The sequence below is a fragment of the Asterias amurensis genome, chromosome 22 (genome assembly GCF_032118995.1).
Source record: "Asterias amurensis chromosome 22, ASM3211899v1".
Classification (NCBI taxonomy): domain Eukaryota; kingdom Metazoa; phylum Echinodermata; class Asteroidea; order Forcipulatida; family Asteriidae; genus Asterias; species Asterias amurensis.
In genome coordinates this window covers 4,771,868-4,789,215 of record NC_092669.1, presented here as the reverse complement: position 1 = coordinate 4,789,215, position 17,348 = coordinate 4,771,868, and the positions used below count along the sequence as shown (strand labels likewise).

Genomic DNA, 17,348 nt, shown 5'->3' with positions numbered 1-17,348 from the left:
GAACTAACACGGCTGGCCATTTATGGGAGTCAATGGCCAACCGTGTTAGTCGACGAGGTAAAATGAAAACCACCCAATTTCGACACCATTGCTTCATTCTTCAGATTGGACGTAAAGCCGTTGATCCCAGGTGTTGTGCAACGCACATAAAATAACCCAGTGCGCTTATCGAAAAAAGAAGGGGTTTGCCCTGGGGTTCCTGGTTTGATCGGCAGCATATTGCGCCAAAGCACCTTGTAAAAAATTACATGGTGCTTTAAAGGAATAGGTCTCATACTTCAAAATGTAGCTATACCTAACCTTGCAGAACAAAATACTGAGTGCTTTGATCAACCTCTAGGGATGTTATAAGACGTTTTATTGACGATGTGACCTATGTTTACATTCAAACAAACCGCCCTCTGTTGACAAAACACTGTACACTTCATGTTTCCCAGGGGAAAAAGACGCGTAGTCATGGTAAGATTGCGTGTTATTTCTAGCTGGCTGCCAAAACACAAAGAATTTGCCTGGAGATATGTGCGCGAATCATGTTATGGTTTTCGAGTGACGTCGGAGGTCACATCATCTATAAGAACCTAGTAGTAGTATTATTATTATTACACATCAGCACAAACGGAATATTTCAAGATTTCTCTCTCTGAAAGTTAGAGCACTCAACCCATTTGCCTTGAAGCTGAGGCTTGAAAAGTCCTTACTTTTGAAGTGTTAAACTTTTAAATTCAACCTTAGATGAATTTTTGTAAAAAAAAAGTAATCAAAAGTGCTAAAAAGATTTTTGTTGAATAATTTTTTTTTTAAGCCACATTTTTTTGTTAACTAACTTTTTTTGTTTTGTTTCCGTGGCAGCATGTATTGAATACTTTGATGCGGAATTCGCTGGAACGTTTTCCTGGCCCACCACACAACTAGCAACGGGCTCCCAGAATTGCTACAGGGTCATACGCACGCACCCCGCCTTAAATCATCGCATCTTGCTACGGTTTGAAAACTTGGTTTTGAAAAATAAAGACTGCAGTAGCTTCATCAAGGTAATTTGAGCCTTTACGGACTAGACATTTAAAGACAGTGGACACTATTGGTAATTGTTAAAGACCAGTCTAATTCGCACTTGGTGTATCTCAATATATGCATAAAATAACAAACCTGTGTATATTTGAGCTCAATGGGTCGTTGAAGTTACAAGATATTAATGAAAGAAAAAACGCCCTTGTCGCACCATGGTCACTCAAAGTTGTTGGTCTTTGAAAAGCGTTTGTTATAAAATGCGTATGGTTAGAAAGATGATTTAAAAGTAGAATACAACATGTACAATGATCCACACAAATTTGCCTTTTTCCTTTTCCTTTTCCTTTGCGAACTAACACGGTCGGCCATTTATTGAAGTCAACAATTTGACTCCCATAAATGGCCGACCGTGTTTGTCGACGAGGTAAAAGGAAAACCTCGCAATTTCGAGGCAAATTTGTGTGGATATTATATTCTACTTTTAAAATATCTTTTTAATCATATGCATTTTATAACAAACTGTTACAAATGCTTTTCAAAGACCAACTCGACATATCCAAGGCAACATGTTCCTTTAATGCTCCTACATGTCACTGCTCCTAGGGTTTTGCCCACAGTGGTCGGTGCAGGAAAACCCGCCCAGCACTCAGGATTCCCCAACCACCACCATTTGAAGAAATTCTTCCGTTTCGGACCACCACACATTTTTCCAAATTTTTAAATTACACTTGCAATTTTCTTTCAAATGTAAAAAAAAAATAACATTTGGTATTTACCAGTAAAAATGGTATAAACCAAAGTCATTAATTTTGAGCACTTCTTTGATTTGAGTCTATTAATTATATGTTCTACCATGTAACTGATCCATCTCGCAATGGTTTCCAGCTCGATGGTCTAACTTTTAAAGGTTATAAAAAACCCAAATTTGGTCTAACTTTAGAACCGTTCAGACACACAGAGTTGAAGTCGATTGGGTTGAACCATGAGTTTAATCGACTTGAGTGCTGTGTCTGAACGACCGCCTATATGCTTTTTCTTCCAGTGAAAACTTCCTCACCCGGTGGTGTACTGTTTTCTTGTAATTTGTTTTTTGTGTGTCTGTATCATTGCATTGTTTATTTGTATCGTAAATTTTTTGCTAGCTTTTGTAAATCGCTCTGATCTTTGTGGGGCGCTATACAAATGTATGTATGTATGTATATGTACAAAACGTATGTACAGGTGTATGGAAATACATAATGTTATCCTGCGTCTTTTGTACACAGGTGATGGACACTACAACAAAGCGCAGCCAGACAACGTGTCTGACTGCTCAGCGGCCTTTCACATGGACATCAGATGCGAATGAGGTAAAGTTTGAAGTCTAGCACCAGACTAAAAAAAACTCTAGCAACATTGAGCCCATTTTGAGTCAACTTGGCCCAATTTCATAAAGCCTGTAAGCACAAAAGTTTGCTTAGCACAGAAAAAGTACTTGCTTAGGAGTGATAGGGTCCCAGCGTGGATACATACAGCTGGTGCACCTGCAGCCGATTTCACGAAACGCTAGGATTAATCCTAACTCGAGGTACATGTAGGACGAGTAACCCATCCTAACTTAGGATGTGTTCAATGCGTCCTACGTATTTGGATACAGAACTGAACCCGTCCTAAGTCCTAAGATTAATCCTAAGTTTGGTGAAATCGACGGCTGGTACCTTACTTATTTCTTGCTTAACAAAGAAATTTGCTAAGTAGAATCGAATTGGCTGCTTACCAGCTTTATAAAATTGGGCCCTGGACCCGCCATCATTGAGCTGCTTTAAGCACAAATTGTAGCTAAGCACAACAAACTTAAGCTTACTAGATACCAGAATTTTGTGGAGTGTCATGGCCTAGCTGTTAAGAGCACTTGATTGAAGCTCTGGTGTTTCTGATCAGCAGAGTGTAGGTTCCAGTCCCGGTCGTGACATGTGCTACATAAGGTTGGGGAGGTACATGTAGATGTAGTGCTTTCTGCTCTACCAGCCAGGCTTCTGATGGATGATACCCAGACGTATACATTTGTATGGACTGTGTAGGGGTAACCCTGTTTCAGCCCTAGAAGTAGGTGGCAATGCCCCCCGGAAAAAAAATAATTGTAGGCCACACTTTGAAGTGGCCTTCAGGCCTTGTGTGTCTGGCGACTTGCATAAAAAAAACAAAAAAACAATGGAGTCACCTGCCCAAATTTCTTGTCATGTCATGCACCATCTGCGACCAGCATCCTGCTCAGTATTGCTCAGTAGGAATACGGTTTACTCGGTCGTATAACCGCGCCACATTTTCTTTTCTCTGAACGCAGGTTATTGTGCAATTCTTCTCTGGTCCTAGTTTCTCAAGCCACGCTGTCAATGGATTCTACTCGAGTGAACCTCGTAGACCATCTACAGGTAGGTTGTATTAGATTAGTTTCAAATCAATTTTAGTTAGTCATCATGTTAACATGAAAAGTTTAATAAGGGAATAAAAGGGTAGCGACGAGTTCTTAAACTGCGTTTAAAACCAGCAGAGTCGTGGTCGAGCGATAAAGGCCCGAGTCGAAGGCAAGGGCCTTTTATCTCTCTTATGTTTCCAACCTGAAAGCTTGAATTTGGTGAGTCAAACAAAAGCAACTGTGAAAGTCATTCAAAAGATGATTTCATCCTCTACAAAATAAACTCAACTTGTAACACAAGAAAATAATCACACCTACAGTTATCCGACGATTTCTGGATACGGCCGGAAATCTATTGAATTTTCATTGCGCACTGAGGAGCGTGTGACGTTATGTATAATGTTGTGTGCGTGCTAAAGGGTTAAGACACTTAACCATTGCTTTGTCCTTTGATGGAACGTAAAGATGTTTGGTCCCATGTGTTGTGTAATGCATGTAAAAGAACCCAGTGCACTTATCAAAAACAGAAGGGGTTCACCCCGGTGTTCCTGGCTGTGGCTGCTGTAACTGTGAGCTGTAGCAACTTATAAACCCTTATAAGGTGCTAAGGTCTCAGAATTCATCACTGCAATAAACTATCTTTCTGAAAGTTTGTATATACTCAGCGCCTTGAGTACCTTGTTTGGTAAATACTTTCGCTAACACTACAATATTGTTATTAATATTATTTTATTATTATTATTTTGTCAATTAACAGAAAGTGTGACTCTAACCGGCACAAAGGGAGAGTTCACGAGTCGAAACTTCCCGGAGGATTACCCGTCTGGCGTCCACAGCGACTACCTCCTTCAAGGCAACGCTCACGAGATTGTTTTTGTGAGTTTTCTCGAGTTGACGCTGGAGAACCCGAGTACGACGCCGCTCAAGAAACGGCGCAAGAAGAGAGAGGAACCGTCCGAGCATACTCTCTATAAACGGCAGGCGATTCCTAAGACGGACACCAAGTGTGAATACGATTATATAGAGGTATAGTACAAACACTAAAGAGTAAGAGTAAGAGTAAGAGGGTTGACTGTGGACTGTGCAGATGATATCTATTGCAGGCTGGCATAGTGCTGGAACGCCCTACCAAATCATATTCGAAACACCAACACACTCCAGACATTCAAGAGTAAATTAAAAACACATCTACTCTCTTTTCGCTCATAAACGTCTTTTCCGTAGCTCTCTTACCAGCACATTGAATTTTGTAAAATGCGCTTTATAAGTCTCGTTTATTATTATTATTATTATTATTATTATATTATTATATAATAATATAATAATATTGAAGTCTTATATAGCGCAAGTATCTACCAAACAAGGTGCCGAGTATATACAAACTTTCAGTTATTGCAGTGATGAATTCTGAGACCCAAGTATTTAGCATCTTATAATGGTTTACAAGGTGCTACGGCGCATACAGCAGCCACAGCCAGGAACACAGGGGCGAACCATTTCTCTTTTTGCTAAGTGCACTAGGTTCTTTTACATGCGTTACACAACACATGGGACCAACGGCTTTACACCCCATCCGAAGGACGAAGCAATTGTTATGTGTCTTGCTTAAGGACACAAGTGTCACGGCTGGGGATTCGAACCCACACTCTGCTGATCAGAAACACCAGAGTTTGAATTCAGTACTCTTAATGGCTCGGCCACGACACTTCCACACAGTCAACCTTCCTACTGTCTGAAGTAGAAAAAATATTAATAATAGCGACTTTTTAGAATAGTGGCCATACATGTATCACTCGTTTGAATTATGAGACCAACTCCTGCTACGTACATATATATGTAACACATGTATATCAATGCAAAACTGAATGTTCCTCTCTAAAGTGATACCACAATTGCAAAGATTACATGTTGCAAAGTTTGGCTTGATGAATGACAGTGAGGCAAAGTCACAAATCAAATGTGCCAAAATGACCGTTATCTGTGCTAAACAGTCAATAGGTAATGGTCAATAATCAAACCGGTCAAGCTTCAGAACCATGAATGGTTGACACAAAGGAGGCATATCTACGTAGATGCATTGACCACATGTTAGTATATAATTCATAAATACCCCAGACAGTTGCTCTACTCATTTTGGTGGAGAGAGCATCACGTGGGTGTGCATAAACCTTTTGTTAATGCACACTGAAGCTCTGTTTATGCACACTGAGATGGCTTCCGCGTGTCGGGCGCGCAAGATTGTCACGCGGAACGCGCAAATCATAGCTATCAGCGCGTAATCTAAGCGTGCGCGCGTACAAACAACCCACGCGCCTCAAACAGATTCTTCACAAAGTTTTGGGAAAAAAAAAATTCAAACCTTGAATTTTCAATTGTTAAAGTGTCTATAACTGTATTTGTTTACGTTTTTTAACAAAAGGGAATTTATGAATGGGAATAAAAGAGTAGTGACTCGCTCTTCAATGTCCGTTTAAAACCTTGCAGGTCGTTGCAGTGCGATAAAAGGCCCTCGCCTTCGGCTCGGGCATTTATCACACGGCCACCGACCCGGTCGGCTTTAAACGTATGTTGAAGAACTCGTCGCTACCCTTTTATTCCCTTAGTAAAAACCACAGTCATGACAGTGGATGATTGAAAGGGCAGACAATTTCTGAAATGTTATGAAATTTACGTTCCGTTACATGTAGATAAAAGATAAGCTGGACACCTCGAGGACCGTTAGATACTGCGGGAGTCAGCTGCCCTTCGGTTGGCTGTCGTCAAGCAACGAGGTCATCGTTACCATGGATACCGATAGCAGTGTCGTCAAGAAAGGATTCAAGGCGGAATACCTCTTTATGGAACGACCCGATCCAACAGGTAATATAGCACTCGGGTCCGTCAGGCATGGCACTCATGACGCTGTATAAGGAAAATTCATAGAAATACAAAAGAATTTAAAGAAAGGGTAATCAGAGGGTTGTTTTATTGTTTTATAGTAAGACAAACTTGAGCGTTTCTTTAAAGTTAAAGGAGCATTACAGAATTTGTTTTTGCTAACAAAACAGTTGTTGGCAGTGTAGGCACTTTATGTTATCCACCATGAACATTAACTGACAAACCTGTAGAAGTTTGAGATCGATTGACCGTCTGGGTCTCGAGAAAATAGTGAAAAACAGATTACAATTTGCATCAAATATGACATTTCAGACAGAAATATTTCAAGGGATAATGTCTACTATCATCATCTTTAGATCAGGGGTCAATTTTACAAAGCAATCAAATCCATCGTAGACAGTATTACCATAGTAATTTTCATTATGACATCACACTTACATACTAAGCAACTAGGAATGATTTGCAGTTACATGTACAATCAATCTTAACTTTTTGTGAAGTCGGCCCAGTTTAAGTTTAATGTAAATCTGTGATCTTTTTTACAGATTTTTTTTCTAACAAATTCTGTAATATCCTTTTTTTAGTTTTTGATTCACTCTTTGCTCGAGAGCCAGATGACTGATCAATCTCAAACTTCTACAGGTTTGTCTGTAAAACAAATTCTTTTTTTTGGTTGATCAAAGAATTGACTAGAGTGGGATTCGAACCAACGACCTCCGGATTAACGTGCCGGCGCTCTACCAACTGAGCTATCTGGTAACCCAATGTTGGTGGTGTCCCTATTTTGTCATATCTTTGTCGGGGTGCCAGTCAGAAGCCATACAACCGTTAACTGCCGTGTAGCCAGGGATCACACCCAAATTACGGTACAACCTGGGAAGCGGCAGCTAGGGGATCACCTTAAGGGGATGCGACTTTTTGTTTCAGATATCAATATATCTTTGCCGTGTAGCCAGGGATCACACCCAAATTACGATACAACCTGGGAAGCGGCAGCCAGGGGATCACCGTTAAGGGGATACAACTTTTTGTTTAAATGTTTGCGACTTTTTGTTTTAAATTTACCCAGTCAATTTCCGTTGTGGGTTTACATTGATATCAAAAACCAACTCTGTAACGTTCCTTTAGCATTCTTTTATCCTAGTGCTATGTTCCATTTTTGTTTAAATTTTGTTTAGGTTTTGTGGAGGTATCTTTGAAGCATCTAATGGTCGTTTTGAATCGCCCTCCTACCCGCGGAACTATCCGAGAAACGCAGACTGCACGTATGTCCTGTTGGCTCTAGCCAACCAAAGAATCAAAATTACCTTCACAAGCTTTAATACTGAGCTGGATGCCGATTGCCAGAAGGATAGGGTGATGGTAAGTTTGGGGGGGGGGGTGATTTAATAAAACGTTTTACACCAAAAATACAAGACTTACCTCATCAGATTTCTTACAAATTTTTACTCATTTTCAACCAAAATGCAAGGCTTATTACCCCCCTTGTGAATTAGGGACCAGGGGTTGATTTCACAATGAGTTAGGACTAGTCCTAACTTAGGACTAGTCCTAAGTTAGGACTAGTCCTAACTTAGGAGTCCTTATAGGACTAGTCCTAACTTTGGAATAGTCCTAGGAGATATTAAAAACGTATGGCTAGTCAGGCGACAGAGTGTAAACTTGAAGCAGTTCTGAGATGCAGTGGGGAGCCTTGCCATCAAGTTCTTTGTGGACAATGAGCATCAGCTTGAAGATGATTCGTTGAGAGATAGGGGAGCCAGTGAAGTTGTTTTTATTATTGGATTTATTTCTTGATTTATGACTAGATTGATGACCAACTCGGCAAAAAAGATCGATCTTTACTGTGCGAGATTTGTCTACGCCGTTTTCGTGGACGTCAAAATCCAACCTGGTCTTTGTGACCTTCCACAGCGACGCACAGATTGAATTTGGAGGTTTCACGGCAACTTATGAGTTTGAAGACCGAACCGACAAAACAAGTATGACTTCTTATTTACTTCAAATGTTTCAAAGTGCGCCTTACAAATGCTGTTTCATTATTGTTGTTATTATTAAAGGCTCTGTACACGTTTGGTAATTGTCAAAGACCAGTGTTCTCGCTTGGTTTATCCCATCATAAGCAAAAAAATAACAAGCCTGTGAAAATTTGGGCTCAATCAGTCATCGAGGTTGGGAAAAAATGATGAAAGAGAAAACACCCTTGTTGGACGAATTTGTGTGCTTTCAGATAGGAATAAAAGACTTCTAGCTAGAAGTCTTTTATTATTTTAGTGAGAAATAACCTCCATCTCGAAATCTATGCTACTTCAGAGGGAGTCGTTTCCCACAATGTTTTATACTATCAACAGCTCTCCAGTGCTCATTTCCAAGTCAGTTTTTAAGTTAATATTTGTTTTGAGTAATTACCAAACGTGTACCTTCCCTTTAAAGAGCCGACTTGGTTTTCTTCTTCTTCCTGTCTAGTGTAGCCCTATTGATTAAAGATAGTCCCACTGCCAGACACACCGGGGTGAACCACTTCTCTTTGCCATAAGTGTGTTCTGGGTTCTTTAACCCTGGGTGGCACGGGGGTGAGCCCCTGGAATGACGTCAAAGCTATTCGTACCCACCAGGGGCAGACCAGGGTCGACACGAGGAAGCTAATCGAATGCACCCATTATTATTAGTATTATGATGTTGACTAGAGCAAGCTAGACTTTGCAGTAGTACAGTTAATCACCCTTCTATAAGCTAAATTAGTATTCCAGTCTATTTTCTATACCATCCGCCCGGGTTATAGTTAAAAAGCAGGACAGTTCTTTTCAGAACTGAGAAGTCTCTCGAAGAATCCAATAAATCTACTCCGCGGTAGAAGAAATTTAAAAAAAAGAGAGTTCTCTAAGCACAAACTCTACCTGCCAGTAATTACACACACACGGTGTTCCCGCAAACCAAATATACATCGATACCTCACCATGCAAAGCCTTAAATCCTATACTATTACTATAATTATCATTATTATTATTATGTTTTTTGCAGCTTGTGAGGTCAATGTTGATGATCAATCCGGGGAGTTACTGAGTCCGAGATTTCCTCGTTTGTATCCCAACATTCGAGAGTGTACCTACGTGGTGACGGTCGAGTCACAGTTTGGAGTTCAACTCACCTTCTCAGAGTTTGTTCTTGAGGATCCGACCCCAGGAGTTGGATGCGTGTTTGACTATCTCGAGGTATGATTATAAGAATTATCTTAAAGTACGCGCTAATCCTCCAATCAGATTCGCAGAATGGAGTGGTGATAAAAAACCTATATTGCACGGCTAATATCACTACCATGCGTATTGCGTGTTCTATGTCACGCGGCAAAATTGCTTGAAGATAAATACGTTATCGCACGCGCGCTCGGAAATACGGAAAATATAGCGCGTCTGCGTCCCATATCCAACACGGCCTAGCTATAATGTATTTGTCTGTATTCCACTCGCACTCGTGTGATAACTTATATTGTAATAACAGTGGTTTCTTATGCTTAAAGGCAGTGGACACTATCGGTAATTACTCAAAATATTTATTATCATAAGACCTTTCTTGATTACAACTAATGGGGAGAGATGGATGTTATAAAACATTGTGAGAAACGGCTCCCTCTGAAATGCCATAGTTTTTGAGAAAGAAGTAATTTTCCACTAATTTGATTTGGAGACCTCAAGTTTAGAATTTGAGGTCTCAAAATCAAGCATCAGAAAGCACACAACTTCAGGTGACAAGGGTGTTTTTTTTCTGTCATGATTATCTCGCAAATTCGCACATGATATCAAATTGCACAGGCTGGCATATATTAGTTTACCATTCAAAACCTACATGTAGAGAGTCTAGTGAAAAGAAAATAAGTTATAGAAGAGTTTGCGGTAACACCATGTAATAACAATCTCTAAATGAGTTGGGGTGGCTCTGAAAAGAACCGTTGGGTTAACTCGACGTTTCGATCAGTATGCTCTGATCGTCTTCTGGAGAATGCTGGACTCTGGAAAATAAGTTAGCGGAAGGCTTTAAATGGTCTCTACACATAACACATGATCTAAAAATGTTCAATTATAAAGCTTAAAGACTCTGGACACTATTGGTAATTGTCAAAGACTAGTCTCTTCACTTGGTGTAAAACTCAACATATGCATAAAATAAACCTGTGAAACTCAATTGGTCGTCGAGATAATAATGAAAGAAAAAAAACACCTTGTTACACGAAGTTGTGTGATTTCAGATGCCTCATTTCGAGACCTCAAAAAGTAATTCTGAGGTCTCAAAATCAAATTCGTGGAAAATTACTTCTTTCTCGAAAACTATGGCACTTCAGAGGGAGCCATTTCTCACAATGTTTTATCTGATCAACCTCTCCCTTTTGCTTGTTACCAAGTAAGGTTTTATGCTAATAATTATTTTGACTAATTACCAATAGTGTCCACTGCCTGTAAGCAGCATGCAGCATCGGAGTCCAGCATTCTCCCAAAGACGATCAGAGAATACTGATTGAAACGTTGAGTTAAAACCAACGGTTCTTTTTAGAACCCCCCACCACAGCCCCAATTCAGTTAGAGAGCAGGGAGTTGTCGTTTTTGACAACAGAAGGTTCTGCAACAGTACTGATAAAATTTTGTCATTTTGTGTCATCTCAGATGCGTCGGCTTTGAAGGCAGTTGTCCCTCAGTTTCTACAACAGTACTTGGGATGAATATGTGCTGAAAACGTCAACGTTTGGCTGAAAACGCTTAACCGTTGCAGCACATCCGTTGTCATGCAAAAAAGAAAACTCACTATTTTTGTTACATGGTGTTATTGCAAACCTTACAAAATCATTTTCTCTTCACAGATTTTCCACAGTGCTTCTACATCGGACAAATTCTGCGGAGGAAAGGACCCCTTTGAAGTCCTCGTTAACTCAAACCAAGTCAAGATGATATTCAAGAGTGACTTCATCATCTTCTACAAAGGATTCAAAGCCAAGTATGAAGCTGTTGATCTCAGCACAGCCCAGCCAGGTAGGGAACTAGACCTGTATTAGTGGAAACCATCTGGCTTTTTCCCCCAATCACATCAATGTATACCAAAATGAGGCTGAGAGGTTAAAGAGTCTGGTGCCTTTTTTGGCAGAGTTGAAATTTGAAGTCTGTATTTATTTATTGCACACAGGAAAGGAGACAGAGTGGTCCATGCTTGGTCAAAGTTTATTCTACTTTGTATTATGAAACTTGAACTGTGTACAACACTTATAAAGTGCACATGTATTGATTTCTCATCAAATATGGCATTTTAAGCAGAAATATTTCTACTACAACCATCATTAGACCGTGTAAGTTTGATGTAAATCTGTGATTTGTTTTTCTCACCAATTCTGTAATGTTCCTTTAACTGTGTTTTTGGTTTGTTTTCATTTTCCAACGTGTAGGTTGCGACCAGGTTTTGACTGCTTCCTCTGGTGTATTTACCAGTCCCAACTATCCCGCCAACTACCCGTTATCTAGGGACTGTGAGATCGAGATTAGAGTTCCCAGTAGAAACTACATCAAGATCACATTCACCGACTTCAGTCTGGAGAACTGTCCCTACGATTATGTTGAGGTGAGTTCTAGCTCTAATTTACATTCATAAGTACCTAAGACAGTTTATCCATTCTGATTGGTCGAGAAGGCATCATGAGGGGTTGTTTGAACGGTTGGCTTGTGCGTAAAGCGCTCGCCTCTCACCAAGGTGACCCCGGTTCGATTCCCGGTCGGGGCCATATGTGAGTTGAGTTGTGCGTTGGTTCTCTGCTGTGCCACGAGGGTTTTCCAGACTATCCGGTTTTCCTCCCTCAGGAAAAAATCAAACACTTTCGATCTTGGCTGTGCTCCGTGGTCATAATGGGTTGATGTGGCTGGCAGCTGAATGCGCCCTTGCATGCCTGCTTCTCGAATACGTTGTAGCCGCGTCCTTTGCAACTCAGCTCTTAGCTGCGAGTAAGGACGATTAGCCCCCCCAAATTATTCTTCAGAAAACTGTATAGCCCGGTTCATACTTCCTGCGAATGCGAATGCGAAGGGTGTTTGACGTGAACTTGACCTCCTTTCGCAGCGATATTCGCAAATGAGTTGAGCAGAGATGCGACATCAACATTCGTATCGCATTCGCATTCGCAGGAAGTATGAACCGGGCTTATCGCTGTATATTTTACTACCGGGGAGTAGATTTTTGGTATTCAGGAGACTTCTCAGTTCTGAAAATAACTGTCCTGCTTTTTAACTACTCCCTGACCAGAAGGTAGTACCGCATCGGCCGAGACAACTACTTTAGAAAACCAAATATATATTGATACCTCACCATGCATTGCTTCAAATCATTAAAATAAAAGTTAAAAAATATTACTGATCTTTTTTTTTTTTTTTGTTGTTGATCACGAATACATCTTCCCTGTAGGATTTTAAGAGAGCCTTAATTAAAGACACTGTTCACTGTTGGTAATTGTCAAAGACCAGTCTTAATAATAAAAATAATGAAAGCATTTATATAGTTAATATATATTTGGTTTGCGGTAACACCATGTGTGTATATCTACTTGCCAGGTAGAGTTGTTCTTAGGGAACTGTCTTGCTTTATTCTACTGCCGTGGAGTAGAAAATCTGAGGTTCGGGAGTCTTCTCAGTTCTGAAAGGAACTGTCCTGCTTTATAACTATAACCAGAGCATGGTATAGAAATTTGACTGGACTACTACTTTAGCTTATAGGATCGTAATAAAGCAGGACAGTTCTTTTTAGAACTGAGAAGTCTCCCGAACCTCCGATTATCTACTACACGGCAGTAGAATAAAGCAAGACAGTTCCCTAAGAAAAACTCTACCTGGCAAGTAGATACACACATGGTGTTACCGCAAACCAAATATAAAGCAAGACAGTTCTCTAAGAACAAACTCTACCTGGCAAGTAGATACACACATGGTGTTACTGCAAACCAAATATAAAGCAAGACAGTTCTCTAAAGAGCAAACTCTACCTGGCAAGTAGATACACACATGGTGTTACTGCAAACCAAATATACATTGATACCCCACCATGCAATGCCTTAAATCCTATTTACATTTACATAGCGCCCCACAAAGAATGGAGTGCTTTACAATATACAAAGAAACAAACAATACAAAGACAAAGATACAAACAAAAAACAGTATAAGCAAAAACAAAAAAACAAAAAATGGCCAGATTAAACAAATAAATGGGTTTTGAGCATATTTTTGAACCGTTCCAGTGTGTTGGCTTCCCGGATGTTACGTGGAAGGGAATTCCAGAGCCGGGGAGCAGCGGTTTGAAAGGCATGATCTCCTGCGCGTGATTTAGTTTTGGTGATGTGAAGAAGTGTTTTGTCGTACGATGAGCGGAAGGCATAGGCGGATGATTTGAATGAAATGAGTTCTTGAAGATATGAAGGTGCTGTAGAGTGAATACATTTGAAAACACTGACGAGAAGTTTGAAATTAATCCGGGCTCAAATTGGTAGCCAATGAAGGTGCCGTAACGTACTGTTCACATGCGGAATATACTTGAGTTTTGTTTTCCTAATTGAAGTTGGAAGATCTTTATAGTTGTGAAGCAGTTCACGTACTCTTGTGTTGCAAGGTCTGTCTCTTCTGGTTTTCCCCAAGCAGCGTACTCATTTATTGTAAAATTATTATTATCATCTTCTCCCCAACTTCACTCTCATTTCTATTTCTCACCAGATCAGAGACAAAATCAAAAATACAGTCTCCCAAAGATTTTGTGGCCGTAAACCAATCGCATTTAGCTACGAATCTGAATCGAACGAGGTCGTGGTGTTCTTCCATAGCGATGAACAGACACCCTCTACCGGGTTTCGGGCTGTGTACAGCGCAGAGATTAAACCGACACAACCATCCGCTTCTACAGGTAAGGAATGCGGCGTTTTGAATTCTGTGACCCAATTATGTTGCACCTTATAAGACTTTACGAGGTTCTACGGCGTATTCAGCTGCGAACGTTTTCTCTTTTTTATAAAGTGCACTGGGTTCTTTTAAGTGTGCACACAGGACCAACGACTCTATGTCCCGTCCGAAGGACAAAGCAATGGTTTTGCTCAAGGAAACAAGTGTCAGGACTGGGACTCGAACCCACACTCTGCTAATCAGAAACACCAGAGTTTGAATTCGGTGCTCTCAACCGCTCGGTCACGAACACTGATTGTCGGTGCCGCGATTTCTTTCTTGGGATGAGTTGCTCTTGTTGTAGTTAGTATATATTGCCAGAAATGTTACAGCTTTAGAGATTTTGTTGTTGTATTTCTTTGTTACTTTTTTATCGTAGGATGTCCCCCAAATTACGGCCTGCAATTATCGGCCCCCTCGGGAGAGTTGGTATCTCCCAGCTACCCAAATTACCCTGTGAACGTCGAGTGCAAGATTCGCATCAGCGTGGCGGTGGGCAAAATCTGCAAAATCGTCTTCTCTGAATTCGAGGTGGAAGATCAAGACACATGTTCTTATGATTATGTGCAAGTAAGTATCCAAAATAAGTTTAAAGGCACTGGACACTATTGGTAATTACTCAAAGTAATTTTGGGCATAACATTTTACTTGGTAAAAAGCAATGGAGAGCTGTTGATACATGTACATGTACAGTAGTATAAAACATTGTGAGAAATGGCTCCCTCTGAAGTAATGTAGTTTTCGAGAAAGAAGTATTTTTCCACGAATTTGATTTCGAGGCCGCAGAATTAGATTTTGAGGGTTCTAAAATCAAGCATCTGAAAGCTCACATCCCGGTCGTGACACTTGTGTCCCTAAGCAAGACACTTAACTGCTTCTCTCCACTGAGGGATAAATGGGTACCTGTGTGTGGGCAGAGATGGTTCTTGTGATTGGTTTAGCCAAATAGCGCATCTATTGCGCACAGGCTGTAGACTCCCCAGAGAGCTGAGATGGTTTAAGGAATGATTTAAGGCCCAGTGACCAGGGGTAATAATTTCAGAAGCGCTTAAAGGCATTGGACACTATTGGTAATTGTCAAAGACTAGTCTTCTCACTTGATGTATTTCAACATATGCATGAAAATTTGAGCTCAATTGGTCGTCGAAGTTGCGAGATAATAATGAAAGAAAAAACACCCTTGTCACACGAAGTTGTGTGCATTTAGATGGTTGATTTTGAGACCTCAAGTTCTAAACTTGAGGTCTCGAAATCAAATTCGTGGAAAATTACTTCTTTCTAAAAAACTACGTCACTTCAGAGGGAGCCGTTTCTCACAATGTTTTATACCATAAACCTCTTCCCATTACTTGTTACCAAGTAAGGTTTTATGATGATAAATATTTTGAGTAATTACCAATAGTGTCCACTGTCTTTAAGACACCCTTCGGGCGTGAAAAGCATGATATAAAAGCGGTTATATTATTATGACTAATCACGAGAACTTGAATTTGGTGCTCTAAACCTTTTTGTTTTGTTTTTCTAGCTCACCAGTATTCCAGATGATGGTTTCAAATCTAAGTGGTGTGGCAAACTTGACGCTGGCACCGTCTGGATCTCCAAATCCAACGTGTGCGAGCTGAAATTCAAGAGCGACGGTTTCGTGCCGGCCCGCGGTTTCAAAGCGACGTACGAAACCGCCGATCCTGTAGCGTCTGACTGCCAGCAGGAGCTGTCGGGCTCGACGGGATATTTCGCCTCGCCCAACTACCCAAATGATTACCCGGGGGACTCGACATGCGTGACGACGATCCAGGTGCCGGGTACACACTTGGTAAAGATCGAGTTTCAGATGTTTGACGTCGAGGAGCAGACCTTCTGCAGTTACGACTGGGTGCAGGTACGATACTTTAATAACAGTACACATTAAGCGCTTAAATGCAGTGGACACTATTGGTAATTACTCAAAGTAAATATTAGCATCAAACCTTATTTGGTTATGGGTCATGTTGGCAGTGCTTTATCATTAATTTGCATCGGTGTTAGGGTAAAACTTAATTGCAATAAATTGTTTGTTGAGCACTCTTATTTCTGCATAGCCTGTAGCCGAACAGACTATTAAACTTTCACTTTTTAAAGGCAGTGGACACTGTTGGTAATTACTCAAAATAATTATTAGCATAAAACCTTACTTGGTAACAAGTAATGGGGAGAGGTTGATGGTATAAAACATTGTGAGAAACGACGGCTCCCTCTGAAGGGACAGTTTTTTTAGAAAGAAGTAATTTCCAACCAAATTGATTTCAAGATCTTCAGAGGCTCCCTCTGAAGGGACATATTTTTTTAGAAAGAAGTAATTTTCAACCACTTTGATTTCAAGACCTTGAATTCAAGCATCTGAAAGCACACAATTTCATGGGACACGTGTGTTTTTTCTCTCATTTTTATCCCGCCACGTTGATGACCAATTGAGCTCAAATGTTGAGATAAAAGTGAGAAGATGGTCTTTGACAATTACAAATAGTGTCCAGTGTTTTTAATTCGGTTGTTTCAAAGCGCACATTCACAATTTTCCTGTTGTAATGGTTTACAAGGTGCTGTGGCGCAAAATGCTGCCAATCCAATCAAACCAGGAACACTTTGGCGAAGCTCTTCTCTTTTCTAAGTGCACTGTTTTTTTATACATACGCTACACAACACACGGGACCACTGGCTGTCTGTTCCAGCGGAAGGTCAAAGAGAGGTTAAGTGTCTTGCTTAAGGACAGGAGTGTTACAACTGGGATTCGAACCCACACTCTGCTGATCAGAAACACCATTGTTTTGAATCCGGTGATCTTAAACACTCATCCACAACACACCAAGTCAAGACATGGGCTCGAACTCCCACCCTGCTGATCAGAAACACCAGAGTTTTAATCTGGTTCTCTTAACCGGTCAGCCATAACACTTCCACCACTCTCCAATCTGAGCCTGATTGAATAACGAGAAGTTCTCTCGATCCACCAAGCAAAAGTAGTAGTCCTGGCCATTTTTCTACCTTCCGCCCAAAAAGAAGTTCAGAAAAGGGCCCAATTTCAAAAAGCTGTTTACCTGTAAACAAATTTGTGTGCTCACTGTAGCAGAAAATTGTGCATAATC

General features: G+C 40.5%; 1 protein-coding gene across 1 annotated transcript in view; it reads left to right on the top strand.

The window, feature by feature from the left end:
• Positions 1-17,348, top strand: part of LOC139953623 (cubilin-like) — a 38,562-nt gene that overhangs the window by 18,860 nt on the left and 2,354 nt on the right. Inside the window, 14 exon segments of the mRNA XM_071953103.1 lie at positions 850-1,031; positions 2,274-2,357; positions 3,332-3,419; positions 4,161-4,429; positions 6,091-6,264; positions 7,463-7,642; positions 8,089-8,128; positions 8,131-8,262; positions 9,302-9,492; positions 11,130-11,298; positions 11,706-11,878; positions 14,008-14,194; positions 14,609-14,799; positions 15,755-16,108. Coding sequence (XP_071809204.1) covers positions 850-1,031; positions 2,274-2,357; positions 3,332-3,419; positions 4,161-4,429; positions 6,091-6,264; positions 7,463-7,642; positions 8,089-8,128; positions 8,131-8,262; positions 9,302-9,492; positions 11,130-11,298; positions 11,706-11,878; positions 14,008-14,194; positions 14,609-14,799; positions 15,755-16,108 — 2,414 coding nt within the window.